Source organism: Cervus canadensis, chromosome 4 (assembly GCF_019320065.1).
Source record: "Cervus canadensis isolate Bull #8, Minnesota chromosome 4, ASM1932006v1, whole genome shotgun sequence".
Taxonomy (NCBI): domain Eukaryota; kingdom Metazoa; phylum Chordata; class Mammalia; order Artiodactyla; family Cervidae; genus Cervus; species Cervus canadensis.
The window spans coordinates 58071457-58091222 of NC_057389.1; the positions used below are offsets into that span (position 1 = coordinate 58071457).

At 38.2% G+C, this 19766-nt stretch overlaps 1 protein-coding gene across 1 annotated transcript; it reads right to left on the minus strand.

Annotated features, from left to right (window-relative positions):
* Positions 1–318: 318 nt before the first annotated feature.
* PAIP2 (poly(A) binding protein interacting protein 2) lies at positions 319–19441 on the minus strand. Its single transcript, XM_043465365.1, has 4 exons — positions 19285–19441; positions 4626–4789; positions 3420–3599; positions 319–1251 (listed from the first exon to the last, which is right to left on the minus strand). Exons 2-4 carry the CDS (start codon positions 4761–4763, stop codon positions 1195–1197), a joined length of 375 nt encoding a protein of 124 aa, XP_043321300.1. The 5' UTR covers positions 4764–4789; positions 19285–19441; the 3' UTR covers positions 319–1194.
* Positions 19442–19766: the final 325 nt, after the last annotated feature.

Here is a 19766-nt window from a genome sequence, read left to right on the forward strand (position 1 = left end):
GGAGCTTATACTAGAGTAAGGTTACCAATATACTGGCCAGTCAGAAAGTTTCTTAACGTAGATATGTATGATTGCCTTGACACTGCAGCCTGAGGCGACCAAGGTGGGCTACGAAGGGGGCTATGGGATTTATTTTACTGCTATATTTTGGACAGATACTTATATAACAACAGACTTGACACTATGGAATCTAATAAAGCTTGCTCTCTCAGCAAATTTTGCCAACAAGGTTGTCCTGAGGGACTGGGCCCACACTAAAGTGAGTATCACCACTTAAGAGCCCGTATTTCAACACCAATAAACACAAACATCAGTAGCTCAGTTCTACTATTATTTATTTTTTTAAATATTTTTGAAAAAATATAATTTTTTTACAATATTTTCAACTTAAACACTATTCACACTGAACACGTATGGCAGCTTAACCTACCCAAATAAGAAGTTTAAGAAGCCAAAACTGTTCTAGCTTTGTTAAAAGAAAAGTTGTGCTGCAGACTATTGTAGTGATGGTTAACAAAGCAAGGAAAAGCACCACTCAAATTATATAACAATTTCTTTGTTCAATTGAATTATGGGTTGGTCAAATGTTAGATTTTACACAGGTAATAGCTATGATGCAATGACTCCTTAGAAAAGGATGGAATTCTCAAATCACATACTTTCTTAGATGTAACACTAGGATAATTCAGTATTTTCTTACATGATAACACACTGTAAAAGCCAGGAGACTTAGGTTCACTACCTTGTAACCTCAGTAACTAAAGACATACTTAAATGTCTATACTGAATTATTCCAATTAACCAGCAAGCCTTCTTCAGAAAAAGGAGATTCTTTTTGATGGGAACGCAAATTTAAGACTGAACTGAGAAACTCACTTAACAAGTAGAATTTAATTTAGATTTAGAGATCATTTAATTTGGTGCTTTATCACAACTTGACTGGTGCTTCTTTCCTTGCTGTTTTCATTTCAAGCCATGGGGCCAATTCTATTCTCAGTAAATGTTTGACAGCTTTTTACTTAATAACAGTCTCAGCACTTTTATTAAGCATGCAAGACTAACAAAACTTTGGCAATGCATAAGTGTAACACAGTGACAAGAGAGAGCTTTTACAATTAAGTCTTCTAATACTGCCTTCACAGTGTGGAAATTGTGCTACATCCACCAAAAGAGGGCCCCGTCTACTCAAATATTTTAGTACTTCACCCCAGGAACAAACTCCTTTGCATTTGGATTCAGATTGCTCTTGACCTGGAAAATAAGTACATAAAAAAGCAAATTCATTAAGAGATAGCTTCAGATACTCAGAAGCATTCAACCCAGATCCACATGCAAAACATCTTCCAAAAATAAAAGACAAAGTCAAGAATTCAGATGGAAGGTAAAACTGAATTAAAAAACATCTATAGCAGTCAAAGAAGGAACCAGATGTAAGCTATGTATATTATATCAAATTTTATCAATTTCCTAAAAAGAAAGTAGGAATTGAAATTAAATTTGCTTAAGTGTAACCAGAAACTCACTAACTGCACATCCACCAAAGGAATGTCTCAGAAAACAGGATTCTATTCCTTTAACTATGATAGTTGACTTTCTTTAAACAGTTTCATACTATGTAAACATTAAACAAGTGTTGAAATGATGATTATAGTGATTGGGGAATTGTTTATGGATTAATTTTACTTTATGATACTCCTTGAAAATATGGAGTTGTCTTTTTACAATTGCTGTATTCTAATTCCCACAGGAAGCATGGTATATAACAGGAAAAGAAAACTACATGGGGAGTCAGAAGATCTAAGTTGGAACCCCAGCTCTTCTAACTAACTTCTTACGTAGGCCTGGATAAGTCACTCTCTGGGACTGTTTTTTTATCAGTTAGGGGAGGAATGGGCTAAAGCCTCTCAGAGCCTTAGAGGCTTATACCACCATCATTCTGTATTTATAAATCTTTACTTTCCTAAGTAGATATGTTAGCATACAGGGAATAGCTGGAAATTTTCCTCTACCACATCTCTGAATGCAAATTGATCAAGACAAAAAGAAACCAGGATGGATTCCAGAGCCTGAAATGTAGGCATGCTGGCAGGATTTTAGATTGAATATGAGCCCTCAACATTACTTACTTCAAGACCAAAGCATATTAAACAACATATTGGAGCAATAATTTAAGTTTCATAATTTAAACAATCATTCTCATCTCTCAAGGGAAATCAGTCTAAACTTTGGGCAGATACAAAATAACAAGGAGTTAATCTCAAATAGACCGGGTCAAACAAACCAGTTTCTAGACAGTGGAATGATACTGGGTCCAGGTAAAGTTATATATTATGCCCAGCAAAGAGCTTTTTTCCTCAGAGGAATCAGGATTATTTGTGGTGTGACTAATCCAGCCATAAGCAAGCATACCCCAACAGACTGTTCAGATCACATATCTGCCCAATTGGGTTACTGTCCTTTACTGCAACAAAAGCTATACCACAATGTACATTTCAGTGTTCTCTATACAGCCCTTTAGGAAAACGGTTTCAAAATGTCTGAAAGGGCAGGCTGGCGGTATCTTCTGGGAGTGCTTTAAAAATTAGCATGTCTAGATGGTTGATTCTATGGATGGGATGTTCCTGAGAAAATTTCTGTTTTTAATGCTTCATAGGTCATTATGATGTACAACCAGGTTAGGAAATCACTGCACAGTGAATAAGACAATTATAAAATGACTTCAGAGTCTAGGGGTATATTCCAGAGAACCGTCTTGCAGAAGCAACTAGAGATTGTCCATATGGAGAGAAAGTTTAACATCCTGACTAAATTATCTTAATTTTAGCAAAAGGATCATCAGGTTTTACTTTAGTACTGATGCTTAGTCATCACAGTTCCTGAAAACACTTTTTACTACAAATAATCAGCAATGAGACATTGGGAACAACTAAAAATATAAATAGGTTTGTGTTCCTTTTCTGCCAAGAGTTTGTAAGTCTTTGTTAAATCACAATTCCAAACGGGGTTAGGGTAACTCAATGAAAATCCTGGGTTAGGAAAAAAATCTCCAAAATTTTACCTTTCAGAAAAAATTTGTAATTTCACCATATATTTAAGACAGAGCAAAACCTCTCCATCAAGCTAATTTTGCATAGGCAAATCACATGAACATACTTGTCCCTTTTGAATGACTACTTTTAGACATTTACTAAAAGTAGTGTCAGGAAGTCTATTAGTAGCCTCAGACTAGCTCCAGAGTGCTGCCAAAAGTCACTCCATATCATAAGTGAGGCCAGGAGGCCTCTGCTTCCATAGTAAGAAGCAGTAGAATTTCTTAAGGGAAAGAGACGTAGAACTCTTCTTAAACAGATAAATGCTGGCTTTTCCACTTATGAGAAAGATGAGCTAGGTTTTAAAAAGGTGAAAAAATAACTCTTTACCACAAGATCTTCCAGGGAAGAGCCATCACTGATAACAAGGTCATTAAACTGGTCTTGGATTTGGTCCATAGTTTGTGGGAGATCTCGAGCTGGAATAAACCACTCATGTTCCTCTTCTTCTTCCAGCATTTCTTGGAAACAGCGTTCAATAAATTCTTCTTCCCATAACTCCTCTTCTATCTGGATTTATAATAAAGGGTAATTTATAGCATACTTGCTAAGATGACATCATTAGGAAAGGCTTAAAGTATCTTGAACTGAACCATTAAAAATCACAATGTCATACCTTCCTCATTTGCTTCTATGCTAAGATTAAAAAAAAAAAAAATCTTTCCCATAAGACCTGGAAAGATCTACTTAGATTTTTGCTATGTCTTTACTTGTCATAGCAGAATATTCTTTCTTTCCACTAAAGGTAGCAGGGAAGAAGTAACAAAGAAGTGTTATTATGCAGGACTGGGTATCAGAATTACCTATGTTACTTCCCAAACTATACAAACCCTAAACCCAACCACAAATGACTGGAAAAATAATCTTTAGAGGGCCAGCAACTTAACTGTCATTGAAATAGAAGACTACACTGCTTAACCTTTTTTAACACTCTTGAATATATATAACTAGATATGGTCAAATCAAGCTGGCTACTGATGACCAAAGCCAGGATAAGGGAGAAACAAGACAAAAGATGAAAACAGGTACAAGAAACATGGGAATAAAGACATCTATCAATGTATGAGAGTTCCCTACAACGTATGAGAATTCTCTAAAGAGAACAGTGGGGGCTGGTCAGAACGAGAACCTTAGGTGAAAACCAGTACTTTGGTACTTGTGCCTGTCTAGTCTGGAGTCTCTTGACTTTCACCGCAATAGGACAATCTGACTGGTGTAAGGTAGTGGTTTCCAAACCTTACTGCTCACTGGAACCACCCGAGACCTTAAAAAAAAAAGTTTACCAGGTCCCACCCTAAACTCTTTTGAATCAGAATTTCTGGGGTCAGACACCAAAAAAAGCTCCCAAGGTTATTTCAATTGAGCAGTTAAACCTGGTAGTAATCAACATCCAAATAAAACAGGAGTGGTGGCACATAAATCCATGTATTTCATATATAAGGAACCAGGTGAAAAACACATTTCAGGGACAAGTACAATTATATTGATGGTTGTCATGGGCTACAATAAAAAAGAATGTTTATACACAAAACTAACCTGTCTGTTGAATTCCTCTTCATTTTCCATCCACATGTACTCTGCAAATGGATTGTCATCTTCATGAGAATGACCGTTAATTATCACATCTTCATTGATGATGCTTGGGCTAGTACTGCTGCGACTTGGATCTTTCATGGTTGGCGTTAGATGTAGTTTTTAATCTTAAAACAACAATACAGTTAATTTAGTCAGTCATTCTTTCAGTTCTTAGTGAGCATCTATTATTACCAGCCATCATGGTTAGGTATGAGATGCATATGATACATTAATAAACATGGTAAACCAAGCATTTGGAAAGCTTCATTTTTCTCCTAAATGATTTTAATGTCTAAGGAATAACTGAGAATAGCCTAGATTCTAATAACAGTAAACAAAGGCAAACAATTATTTAAATGGAATCCCCAAACCATCCAATTTTTAAAAAATATTCTGTGTTCCATAAAACAAGCATGGCTTGGAAAATCAATATTAAAAAACCCAGGGACTGGAAGTGAAAACAAACTTTTAATAACTTCTAGTTCCTTAGTTGCAAGGTATAGCTGTGGCTCTCTCCACTTCATAGCCCATTCTCTATTTGCTTTATCTTTGGGTCTACGTTGAGTTCCTCCATGTCTGGACTTCCCCACAGTGAGTTTCAGGCATCTAATCTCATACAGTAATCTTATACTCAATCATATACTCTACTCAAAAGGGGATAACATGATCTAACCTAATTGATATATTTCAAGTTAAAAGTTTGAAGCATTAAAGTTCCAGATTCTACAATAGTCTGTCTGTGTGTGTACGCCCAGTCAACAAGTTGTGTCCAACTCTTTGTGACCCCATGGTCTGTAGCCCACCAGGCTCCTCTGTCCATGGAATTTCCCAGCAAAGTATACTGGAAAGGGTTGCTATTTCCTACTCCAAGGGATCTTCCCGACCCAGAGATTGAACCCATGTCTCTTGCATCTCCAACAGTGGCAGGCAGATTCTTTGCCACTGTGCAACCTGGGACACCCCTATAATAACAGTCTGCCAATTCATTAACTCTGAAATTGCTAAAAAATGTGTTTACGTAAAGCAAGAGAGACTTGTACATAAATCCAAACATTAGTGTGATTTATGCCAAAGGAAGGCAACAACGTACCTAACATGAAGATAAGAGTTTAAAAAATGTCTTACTCCAAAGTTGTCATAATCAAACTAAACACCAAACCCAAAATATACTAGAAGTAGTTTTCCTTCTTTGGGTAAGGTTCAGGGACAGACTCGCTCTATGTATGTTGCCTGGCCCTTTAAACTCATTTTATGAACTTATCCTTAACAGGACATAAGTATTAAAAAACTTACAGCTTTTCATATAATATGAATGTAAAGTCTCTAAGCAGTGGGGGTGGGTGGGCCCAATTCTGATGCACATATGCATTTCCCCCAATACTGAATACTAATGACAATAGTATTGTGGTGCTAACATTTTTAGTTGTTAGGAAGTCCTGAATTAAGAACTACTGAGAGGGCTTCCCCAGTGGCTCAGCGGTTAAGAATCTGCCTGCCAGTGCAGGAGACACGGGTTCGATCCCTGATCTGGGAAGATTCCACATGTCGTAGAGCAGTTAAGCCTGTGCGCCATAACTACCGAGCCTGTGCTCTAGAGCACGTGCTCTGTAACAAGAGAAACCACTGCAATGAGAAGCTGGCACACTGCAACTAGGGAGTAGCCCCCGCTTGCCGCAACCAGAGAAGAGCCTGCTCAGCAACCAAGACCCAGCACAGAAAAAAAAAAAGAATTACTGAGAATTCTGCCTTACTTAGTGTTGTATGTGTATGAAAAAAAGGCAGAGACAGACTGAGATTTATGTGCTAGGGTGTGGGGTAGAGGGCTTCCCAGGTGGCTCAGTGGTAACCACTCCACCAGCCAATGCTGTAGCTGTGGGTTTGAATTCTGAGTTGAGAGGATCCCCTGGAAGAGGAAATGGCAACCCACTCCAGTATTCTTGCCAGAATAATTCCATGGACAGAGGAGCCTGGCGGGCTACAGTCCATGAGGTCACAGAGTCGGAACACTACTGAACACACGCACAGTGTGGGGTAGAAAGAAAACACGATCTGGGTTAGGAAACTGAAGCACTATGAAAACAGACACAACAGAAAACAGATGATAGATATCCTTGATATTTTTATTTATCATTAATCTTGGATTAAATAAACCCTCATATTTTGATAACAAGTTCTGACTAAACAGCAATCAGTTCCTCTAAAGTAAATTACTCATTCTTATATATCAGGCTACCAAACATTTATATGCTCATCTTTAAACAAATTACATTTTAGAGTCGACTCAAATATTATGAAAAGAAGGTCAATTCTGCTTTGCAACTTGATGGAACTTCGTTTACTCTGCACATGAACCGATCATTAAACTATGTTCAAATACATCTCAATTTACAACAGCTTTTCATTATTTTCCCAACACGTATCCTATCCCAACTCATACCCATTAAATCCTACCTTTCAGAAGACCACAGTATTAATAAGTGACTTATATTTTTAGTTAAAAATAGCAAATAAAAATCATGTTTAGCAGGGTACAGGACATTCAATATTCAAGTAGAACTGAACAGTTAAGTAGCAATTATGTGTGAGACCTGTACTAGAAATACCACTAACTTGTTTTTGAATATGCTTCAAGTGACTATAGTAGTATATAAATACAAACTTTTTAAAGAAAAAGTGTTTTCCATACATTTCATGAGCATAAGCTTATGTTAACAATGAAAATCTGCACCAGCAAATTCTACAGTCTGGGAATCTCAAGGGAACCCCTCCCTCCTTGTTTGATGCCAACCAGTAACAAAATATAAATAGTGCTTAGCAAAAAGGGCCCAAGCCCTGCATTTGACATGTCTCTAGGTCAGCTTTTTGCCCATTATCACCTCACCAAACAACCCGTGGCTTTGGCACAGATCCCACTGCAAGTATATGAAGGACAGTAAATAAAATTTAATTGTCAAGCAATATTTGGGAAACAAATCATAACCGGAACCAGTAAAATCAACTGGAGCCCGGGCACTAATCTTACATCTTAAGATAGCTGAGGAAGGAACAATTGCTGACCAGATTTCTGCTACAGCCAGTCAAGTGAAAAGCCAGAGGGGTGAGGATCATTTACTTTCAGAACATTGACAGGTCTACAATTACTGAGTGTAAGGTGTTTTAATACAAGGTATTGTTATCAGATTTAAAATTTTCTTCTATGACCTGTTCTTGATTCTTCTTAGACCACACAGTTTATATTATGTCCTATGTATGTTGTGGGGCTTCCCTGGTGGCTCTGAAGGTAAAGAATCCACCTGCAATGGAGGAGTCCTGGGCTCAATCCCTGATTGGGAAGATCCCCTGGAGAAGGGAATGGCTACCCACTCCAATACTCTTGCCTGGAGAATTCCAAGGACAGAGGAGCTTGGTGGCCTACAGTCCATGGGGTTGCAAAGAATCGGACATGACTGAATGATTAACACACACATGTGTTTTGCTATTAATTGAGTATATAGTTCAAATACTGTAAAATTTATTATTTTAAATTGGCATCTGTCAAAAACAGTTAAAGGCAAATATAGTAGCCAGTGCCAGCAAAGAGTAACAGTTGGGGCAAAAGGGAAAGGAAGATCGGCTGGTGAAGGAGATGCTTTGGGAATAAAGGCTTTGAAAAGCTCCTACATATTCTGGGAAACCTAAGAGGCCACAGGCATGCCCAGTGCTGGCAGCACACTCAGAAAAGACCTGACAAGACTATTCAAGCTTCAGGCTCTGCACATAAAAAGGTTAAGAAGAGCTGTAAAGTGCTCAAGTGTTAAAGGTGTGCCTCAGCATACAGCAGCAGATTTGAGTGGGGAAAGAATCAATAAACTTGGTAAATCAATAAGGATTATTTAGTCTGAAAAACATAAAAAATAATGAAGATTTAAAAATGAACAGACCTCAAGAGATCAGTAGGATACCGTTACATGTACCAATATATGCATAATGCATATGGGAGACCCAGAAGATGAGAGAGAGTGAAGAATAATGGCCCCTAACTCCTCCAACTTGATGAAACCTATCCAAGAAGCTCAAGGAATTCCCAAGTAGAATAAACTCAAAGCAATCCACATGGACACACTGTAATCAAGTTACTCAAAGTCAAAAACCAAAAAGAGCATCTTCAAAACAACAAGATTAATATATGATTTCACATCAGAAACTAGAGGCCAGAAAACAGGACAACACATATGAAGGGATAAAAGAGGCGGGGGGCGGCGGGGGGGGGGGGGCGAATGGAAACTAAAACATTCCCAGATAAGTAAAAAAATGAGAGTTCATTCATTACCACTATACCTGTCTTATAGGAAGAGCTAAACTGAGTCCTTCACATTGAAATAAAAAGAATACCAGCATTAACTTGAATTCACTGGAAGAAATAAAGTGGTAACTATACAATAAATAAAAAGTCACTAATAGATTTCTTGCTTTATAACTCCTCTTTTTCTCTACATGAAACTAAAGTAGCATTAGTTCACACTAGTTACAAACTAAGGCATTATTTGTAATGTCCAGGGCAACCACTAGGAAAAACCACCAAAAAAATCACTCCAGTATTCTTGCCTGGAAAAGTCCATGGACAGAGGAGCCTGGCAGGCTGCAGTCCATGGGGTTACATGACTGAGCATGGGTGCATGAGGGTGGAGGGAGATGGGTTGGTAGCAATAAACCGGTAGAACTTAAAAAAAAAAAAGAAAAATATAGTGTAAGGTGTACTGCTGAGATGTATCATCATCTTATTCAGAGGCAGTCCAAAAGCAGCATCTTCAAGTCAATGAGCTCAAATCTATATATATTAGTCTCTTGTGGCTGATAAAAAGCTTCTCTCTAGAACAAAACCAACAGAAACTTAAACAGGAACTCCTGAAAACAAAACAGAAGCACCTAATTTGCTCGAGTGATGTTTGAGGGCACAATGTATATAATGACTTGACAAATACAGTTAAAAAAAATCTTTAGCCTTAATCTCATAAAAGGATTTCTAAAACACAGTAATAATAATTCAGAACAAGCAATATTAAATTACTAATACTAAAAATCTAGTAGTTGTAAGAATACATCTAATACATCTAATAAGATTTTCTTAAACAAAAATCACAAAATGGTAAAACAACAACGTAGCAGTGTTTTCAATAATCATTTGAAAAATTCTGGATAATGGGTCTTTGCACATAGTTAGGAAATTTTGTTGGAAAAGGAAGCATTAAAGTGAAAAAACTGTTTATGTACAAAGTAGACCCTACTTAAACAGGTCTTTTTTTTTTTTTTTTAAACAGGTCTTAAGTAAGTTTTTTCCTTTCCATCTTCAATCTTACCCAGAGGTAATAAATTTTAACAGCTTAGTGTATGCCCTTTCATATTTCTTTGCTTATAGAGACACACAAAGAATTTATATATTTTAATAGAATCATGCTAAACTAATATATTACATGAAAGATCCTTACTAGTCAATATGCACAAGTATACTTTATTTTTTAATGGATACAGTAGCAATTATTCAACCATTTCTTCTCTGATGCACATTTACATTTCAAGTCTTTTCATTACAAATAATCCTGCTTTGATCACCCTTGTACACATATCCTTTTCTAGTTGTGTTTTCTGTACGATACATTCTGGTAAGTGAGAATAACTGGGTCAAAAGCCATGTGCATTTGTAGCTTTAAAAGACAGATTATATGTCAAAAATATGGTAATGTACATTGCTGGGTGCTCCCATTTCTCTGCATCCTCAACAGCTCTCTATATAATCAATATAGCATTTTACTTTTGCAAACAGGTGAGCATAAAAGAATCTCACTGTTTTCCTCTACAGCTGCCAGGATGTGTTCATCTCATTTAGGAAATCTTTTCCTATCTTGAGGTTTTATTTCCTTTATTTTCTCTCAGTATTTTTATAGTTTCTTTTTTATATTGAAACTTTAAAAAAAAAAACCAAACCAAACAAAAACCCAACTATTTCCATTATTTTTTTTCATTATTTTTAAAATATATTTTTACATATTTATTTGGCTTACTGGGCCTTAGTCGTGGCACATGGGATCTTTAGTTGCAGCATGGGGAACCTATTTCCCTGACCAGGGATTGAACCCAGGCCCCATGCACTGTGAGCATGGAGTCTTAGACACTGGACCACCAGGAAGTCCTCTAAATCTTTAATTCATGCGAGCATTACTTTGAGTATGATGTAAAAGATCTATATTCATCATTATTTAAATGAAAGTTTGTTCCTCAGGTTTACCATGATCAAATTCCTACTATACTGTTTCCTTGTTCTATGATGGTATATTCTATACTGTTTTATCCCCAACTTTTATTTTGAAGAATTTTAAACTTACAAAAAAGTCATAATAATAGTATCATAAACACTTGTACCTTTCATCTAGATTCGTCAACTATTAGCTTTTTGCCACAGTTGTTTTCTCTATACAATTTTTTTTGGCTTAACCATCTGCTATGTTGCAAACCTTTCATCTTCAAATATTTCAGCACAGTATCATACTGTTTTGAATACAGTAGCTTTTCAGTAAGTCTGAATACCTAGTATCGTACTGTTTTTGAATATAGTAGCCTTTCAGTAAGTTTGAATACCTAGTAGCACAAATCCCTTAGCAACTTTCTTGGGGGAGAGGGGAATCTTGCACTTTCATCTTCGTATCAATTTTAGAATTGTCCATAACAGTCTGATGGGAATTTTACTAAAAATTTGCAGTTTAATCAGCATCATGTTTTTATGTTAAGCCCTCTGGCCAGGAAGATGGCATATCCATTTACTTGGAACTGTTTTAATTCCTTAAAGCATAAATGAATCAGAACTTTTTACCAATAGTGGTAGACTAGATTATTTATAGTCTTCCCACTAAAAGTGTTGGATAACATATTCCTAAAGAAACACTCAAAAGTGTTGAAAGGTAAGTAAAGTGGGAATTCAAAGAACAAAGTGGAATTTTTAAACACTGAGGCTGCCTCTGCACTGAGGGCTTCTGCCCATTAGGCTTCCGTGAGTTGACCTTGGATGCTTCATGGGCCAAAAGGCATATGGGAAAGGTGGAACAGGAGATCCTCCCACTCTAAGCTGGGACCCTAAAGGGCTATACACTCAGGTTAAGGGTGAACCAAAAACGACTCCCTCCCCACCAAGCAAATCAAAAGGAAAAGGTGGAAGGGAACACAGACACTGTGACTATGGCTGGACCTCTTATGGATAGGAGGAATAAATTCTCATCACCTGGGAGGTCCAGAACATCCCAAGTCATGAACTGAGTATAAAGTGGCCCTTAACAGGTAGTGTCCCTAGTGCCAGAGCTTGGCAAAAGCAAATGTAAAATTCCTTGGGAGGAAGGCATCTTCATTCTAGGCCTTAAGAACCTCAAAAAATAAATCTTTAAGGCCAATGAAGAGTTCAAAATGAAAGATAACCAAATACAAAAGGCAAAGACAAAGATACAATAAGCAAGAAGCAGTGCAGTTTACAGAGTGTTGCCACTCATATGGCAAATGATCATTACATATCAAGCTTGAAAATATCTTCAGAAACAGCCAAATATAAAAAGTGCACACAGTAGATTTGGAAAACAGCCAAATGATGATATATAAAAATCACAACATAAACAAAAATATAATGGGTTTGGCAACAGACTAGATCTATACAACAGAACTGAAGATAAAAGAAGTATCCAGAAAACAGCAAAAAGATAAAAAAATACAAGAGGGTTCAAACAATATAGATGGCAGAGTGACAAGTATCAAGTTCCAAAAGAAAATAACTGCAAACCCAGACTGTGAGAACACTACATAAAATATAGTTTTCAAAAAAATGAACTAGGAATTTTTCCATCCTTATATTCAGGAATTGTTTGAATAACAAGAATTATGGGATCCCCAAAGACAAATGAATCTAAAATTATAAGGGCTTGGTAGTTTTAAAACTAGTACATCATTAACAACCTTTAATTTTCTCTTGTTTTGATAGGTCTATTCAGGTTTTCTACATGTATGGATGTGAGAGTTGGACCTAAAGAAGGCTGAACGCTGAAGAATTGACTATTTCAATCTGTGGTATTGCAGGAGACTCTTTCGAGTTCCTTGGTTCAAGCCATTCAATCCTAAACGGAATCAACCCTGAATATTCATTGGAAGGACCGAAGCTGAAGTTTCAATACTTTGGCCATCTGATGACAAGAGCTGACTCATTGGAAAAGACCCTCATGCTGGGAAAGGCTGAAAGCAAAAGGAGAAGGGGGTAACAGAGGATGAAATGGTGAGACCGTATCACTGACTCAATGGACATGGATTTCAACAAACTCCAGGAGAGGATGAAGGACAGGGAAGCCTGGAGTGCTGCAGTCCATGGGGTCACAAAGAGCCAGACATGACTTAGCAACTTAACAACAACAAACCTCTATGGTTAACTACAGTAATTTTTATTTCACTAAAATCTCATTTCTCCAGAATTTCAATTTTGTTACAACAAAAACTAATTTCTCCTATTTCATAGCTAATTTGCCTATGTCCCCTTTTCCTTGATAAGGCTAACATGGGATTTATTGTAAGGAAAAAAATTCCAGCTTTACAATTTGCAGAACACAGTGAGTGTGATAAACTCTTCATACAAGTAAAAGAGGGGTGTGTGTGTGTGTTCACAATTTGCAAATGTATAGAATCTCTGGAAAGGTAGAAAAGAAACAGAAGCAAATCATATCTGATAAGGGAACTTTATTTAGAATAAAGACCTATTACAACTCAAAAGACCAACCAACCAATTTGAAAATGGGCAAAACATCTGGAAAGTTCTCCAAAGGCCAAAAAACACATGAAAAGATGCTCAGCATCCTTAACCATCTGGAAAATGCAAATCAAAACCATGAGATAATACTTTATATTAGTGAAAATATGGAAAAATTGGAACCCTCATTTGCTGCCAGTGGGAAAGTTAAAATGGAAAACAGTCTGGTAGCTCCCCAAAAGATTAAACATGGAATCCCCTTATAACCCAGCAATTCCACTCCTGGGTATATTCCCAAGAGAAATGAAAATAAGTATCTACATAAAAACTTACACAGGCACAATGTTCATAGCAGCAGTATTCTTAATAGTAAAAAAATAGATAGAACCCAAAGGTCCACCAGCTGATAGATGGATGAATACTGAAAACATCATGCTAAATCAAAGAAGTCAGTCACAAAGGAACACATATTGTATGACAGATCATGGGCATAAGATTTATTTTTGGGGTAATGAAAACGTCCTAAAATTGACTGTGGTGATGGAAGTACAACTCTGGTAATATACTAAAGACTACTATATACTTTAAATGGGGGAGTTGCATGGTATGTGAACTATAGCTCAGTAAGAGCTGCTAAAAACAAAACTGAGAATATGGTTGCCTACATGAAACGGAGGGCTTCCCCGGTGGCTCAGTGGTAAAGAACCAGCCTGCAATGGAGGAGACCCAGGTTCGATCCCTGGGTTGGGAACCTGGAGGAGGGTATGACAACCCACTCTAGCATTATGCTGGGGAAAGTTCATGGACAGGCTACAGTCCAGGGGGCTGCAGTCAGACACACGACCAGACTGTCGCAGTCAGACACTCAGACTGAGCACGCATGCACAGGGAAGAGAGCAAGATGGCTACGGAAACATTTTGTATTGTTTTTTGGGAATGGAAAAATTAAAAATTCAAATTTTTAAAAATTCAATTTTAATAAAGCTCCTGCTTTTGGTTTTATTGGTCTTTTCTACTTATCTCATTAATCTTAGTTTTCTCACATTATCTCCCTTTCCTTTCAACATAACTTAAATTTGTTGCTCTTCACTTTTACAAGTTGACATTTTCATCCTTTTACAAATAAAAATTTTGTATCTATGAATTTTGTATCTAGATATATTGTATCTAGAAGTTTTAACACAACAGTTATCAAGTTTAGGTAATTACAAATTATTTAATTTATATGCAGAAGAATGTTCTTAATTTCCAAGTGATTAAGGTTCTTTTGGTTACCTTTTGATGCCTGATTTCTAGTTTTATTTTACTCTGTTATAATAAAATGCAGCCTGAAAACCTTCACTTTGGGGAATTTATTACAGTTCTGTTTGCAGACAACTGTTTTTGCTGCAAAATGTTCTTTGGGTCTAAAGAGAAAAATGTGATTTGTATTTGTTATCTTTTTAAAATTTCTTTTTAAAAAAAAATCGGAAGTATGGTTGCTTTACAATGCCAGTATCTGCTGTACAGCAAACTGACTCTGTTACACATACAGACACATGGCTATACATTAGGACTATATACAGGACTATACATAAGCTATACACAGGACTCTGCTGTTGTGATTTCTATTTCTAACATAAAAAATTATGTATATATATATTAGGCTAATTCTGTTAAATCCTGAAAGTGATGTATTCAAGTCCTCTACTATACCAAGTAGATTACTTAACCCAGTCTGAGACTCTTGTCTCACAGGGAATTAACATTTTTGGTAACTGATGTTTGGTAGTCTTCCATCATAATTTCATATTTACCTTTATTATAGATTTTTTATACTATTTCTGTAGTGTTTATTTTCCTACTTAAAGCAGATTAAAAAAATATTTATTTTCTGTAACTTAAAAACTACTGCAGAATCTCAGTTGGGTTTTTTACCCCAGTTTGACATATAATTGACATACAGCACTGTGTAAGTATAAAGGTGTACAGCACAATGACTTGACTTATATCTACTGTGAAATTAAATAGTTTGAATAGTTTCCTATCAAGTAAAAATATACTCTATACACCTTCAACAAATTCAAGACATTTTGAACGCTTTACTTTCCTTTCTCAATATACCCAACCCCATCTCTGCTCCAGACAAGGCAAGACCTTTAGAATTTTACTGACCCATTTTCTTGTCCCACCCCACATCCTGAGCTTTGTAAAAATAATCTAGCACTGTTAGAGCTACACTATTAGATTTTCTCTTAGAGTATATAGATAATTATCTTGCCCTAACTTGTTTTGGCTTAATATTTCTCCAAAAGATTACCCAAGGATATATAAATTTCTAGGCTACTACGTAACTTAAACTGTCTTTTACAATGAATTTTCTTTCTTTTGTAAACATGCTGTTTAGCTAAGAGCCTTATATTCAGATATTTCTCCAGGGACTTCCCTGGTGGCCCAAGGGTTTAGAATCTGCCTGCCAATGCAAGGGACACAGGTTAGGTCCCTGGTCTGGGAAGATCCCACACCCTCTGGGGCAACTAAGATGGTTCATCACAGCTACGGAACCTGGGTTCTAGAGCCCGTGATCCACAACTACGAAAGCCTGTATGTGCTCTGCAACAAGAAAAGCCATGACAATGAGAAGCCCATGCACCGAAACTAGAGAAAGCCCACATGCAGCAACAAAGACCCAGTGCGTTCAAAATAAATAAAAATTTTTTTAATCAAAAAAAAAAAAAAAAAAAAATTTCACCAGATTTTGGTTAAGAGCAGTTTTTTCCTGCTATCTGGCACTTTAAAACTGGAATAAAAAATAAAAACATTAACTCTTAAAAAAATTCTCATTAAAATTCAAACAGAATTTTCTTTCTGCTTCTTTCATTAAACTGACTCCACAAGGAATTTCCTGGTGGGTGGTCCAATGGTTACAACTCTGGGCTTCCACTGCTAGGAATCAGGGATCAATCCTTGGTGGGGGAACTAAGATCCTACAAGCCGAGTGGTGCTGCCAGAACCCCCACAAAAAAACAAAAAGAAACTGACTCCACAGACTTATCACCTTTTCTTATTCCACTGGACTCTGAACTACTGTAGGCTCTTTAAACTTATTTATTGTTTTACACACATATATTGTATACGTATGTATTTTAGTGAAAAAAGATATAGAAATTCTGCATCAGCTTCTATATTTAATTCAGAAGTCTGTGAGCAGCACTGAATTTTTTTAATGTTTGGCAGTACAAAATAATGATTAAAAGCATGGGCTCTGGAACGAGGCTGCCTTTCTAGAAATGTAATGTTTCAGGTTTCCTATCTATAAAATGGATAATAACGAGAGGAAGAGGTTGCTAGGCAAACAACCTAGCAGATAACAGTATTACTAAACATGTAGAACAATTAAGATTGCTACCGCAAAGTATAAGATAAAAACAACAGGTCCAACCACTTGTAGGAGTGAAACAATGTCACAGAAAAATCGCAAAGACTATAACCGTGACGTCAACTGCAGTAATGTAACTAGGTTATCAGGTAAGAACAAGGATGGTACAACACGGCTGAAAAAGGCTCGAAGTGCATCAGAAATACCACCCTTATTTATAAAAACTGATACAAAAAGCAGCAGAGTCAGTTCAAATAAATCCACACTATCCAACTTGGTAGCCACCAGCGACTTGTTGCTATTTAAATTTAAATCAATTTTAAGGCAAAAGTAGAGGTTGGCAGAGGATGAGATGGTTGGATGGCATCACCGATTCAATGGACATGAACCTGGGCGAACTCCAGGAGATGGTGAAGGCCAGGGGTGCTGCAGTCCATGGGGTCAAAGAGTCAGACATAACTTGGTGACTGAACAACAATTTTAATTCCATACAATCAAAATTTTAGTTCTTCGGCTGCACTTGCTACATTGCAGGTGCTCAACAGACATGTGCTCAGTAGCTATCTTACTGGACAGCACCATTATAAACAATGAGGAAATTAAGAAAAAAGACTGAGTTACTGATAGTGAATCTCAGACTGTATCATACGTGAAACCTTAATGTATCTGTGCAACAAGGTGATCCAGATCACCAAGACAACTTGGGCAACTTTCATTTTGGATTGGGTTCAAATCCCAGATATGCCATTAACCACCTAGAGGACTCTGAATATGTTACTAAATAACAGGCAGCATGCTACAGAGGTTAAGAGCACATAATCTCTGCTTGGACTTGAATTCCAGCTCTTATTAGTTGTGTAACACTGGGCAAGTTACTTCACATCGCTCTTTCATTTATAATCTTCATTTTACAGTAGTACTTGCTGCCTAAAGACACTAAAGACTAAATACTTGTAAAAGTACTTTGAACAATGCCTTGCATTACTAAGGGCTATAGATGTGCCTAATAAAATCATCTCTCAAGTGTCTACTGATTTCAAAATGGGCAGGATAAAACTTACTCTCCCTGCTTATTTCACAAGTTAAAATAAAAATGAAAATCACCTTCCATGCCATAAAGAAACAGAAAAGCAGGCTACACTTTTGGGAGAGTCACTTTTTTTTTTTTTGGTCAAAGACACCTACTTGTGAGAAAAAATTAAGTTCTGTTCAAGTTCACAATTAACAAGTGGTATAAACAGCGTAATTTGCTCAAAATATCCTCTCACAGACCGGAACAGAAACACAAAACAGCAAACACTAGGAATCTCATTAAAACCCTTAGAGAACTTTATTTGCATACATAACCTGCAGCCCATGAAATTTCAAAGGCTATTTAAAGAAAACTCAAATCAACACCTGACCAACTGCTCAACGCAAACTGTGAAAAATCATACCACCAGGTTAATTAGACAAGATTAGCCAGCATACGCAAAATGGGAATTTGTCTTCTGCTGAAATGTCAAAAGCTGTCAGCTGTTAGACCTTCATCCACGGCACACTGGATGCCAAATTCTTTCTAGAGTTTGTGGTTTCTGTGAGATGACGGCGTTGCAAAATCAGGGAAAAGGCAACAAAAGGAAGCAGAGAAGGCCCCTTTTTGCAGTTACAGAAAATACCAATGCTGGCTGCTTCAACATGTTTTGAAACAAACAACTTTACCACAAGCTATATATTTTTGATGGTGCGAGAAAATAAGCATAGTACAAGGAAACTAAAAAGTAAAAGAACCAAAATTGAAAAACGTGAATTGGCTGAGCCCTTAAAAGTTCAACTGGCTCAAAACAGTCCTGGAGTAGGAGTTGACAGTACTCCAAAGGACCTCCTAATCTGAGCACGGAATACAATGTAACTAAAAATAAGGGGTAGGGGATGTCGAAGAAACCGGAGAAATCAGAAAGGTACAGGCTCGCAGACGGTTACAAAACGCTCTACTAGTATGCAAGGCAATCCGCCAGTCCCTCCGCCCCTTTCTCTTCCCCCACCCAAGCTTCTGGAGAAGCGCGCAAGCGCAGCAAGAAGGGGCAGCGCGTGGCGACGCGCAGGCGTAAAGTGGGGAGAAACAATGAGCTTTGTTGCCGAGGCGGCAGCGGGGGGCAGGAGAAAAGGGTACCGGAGGCGGGGGTGAAGGGACTGCGGTGGGGGTGGGGGTGGGGGTTCGCGAGAAAGTGCTATCCCGGCAACCATCGCGCGCCACTGAGGACCCGGATAGAGAGCTGCGAGATCCAAATCATAAATAATAATGACAATGAGGAAAAAAAGTGACGGCCATTTCTCAAAGAATAAAGAGACTAAGTCGGTCCAAGATCATCTCTCAGACTCAACTGGAAGAGGCAAGGAACAACGGGGCCCATACGGGCTTGGTGGCCAACGACCCAGGGGACCCTCTAGGCCCCTCAGCCGTCGCCGAGGTGCTGTCCCTCGACCGCCGGGGCCGCCGCACCCTTCTCGCCGCTCCGCCCGAGGGAACCCCTCACCCAGTGCACGGCAGCGGGGACGGCAGCCAACGAATCCGGTCGGCCTCCGCGGATCTCCACAAGCAGCGCCGCTCCCCCGCTCGACGCGCGCTTCGCCCGCAGCCTCCCTTCTCCAGTCCAAACAAACACCCGAGCCCGGAAGTGACTTCACTTCCGCCGCTGCCGCCGGCCCCGCCTCTCGTCCTGTCTGCGCTGCCCCCCGAGGCCACCAGAGAGCGCGCGCGAGAGAAAGGGCGACCCCCAAAGTTCTTGTCGCCTAAGCGGCACACGTGTGCATGCGCACAGGCCTTTCCTCCGTACCCTTGTGACCGCGGGGAACGCTGGGAGTGCTGTCACGTTTTCTTAGGAAAACCGGAGTGGAGATGGGCCGGTGTCCCCACACGCGCCCATTCTTCAAGAATGATGGGGTGCAGTGAGTGGGGGAGCTAGGAAGGAGACCCAGATAAGACACAGACGTGGACTATTACACACCTCAACAGTTA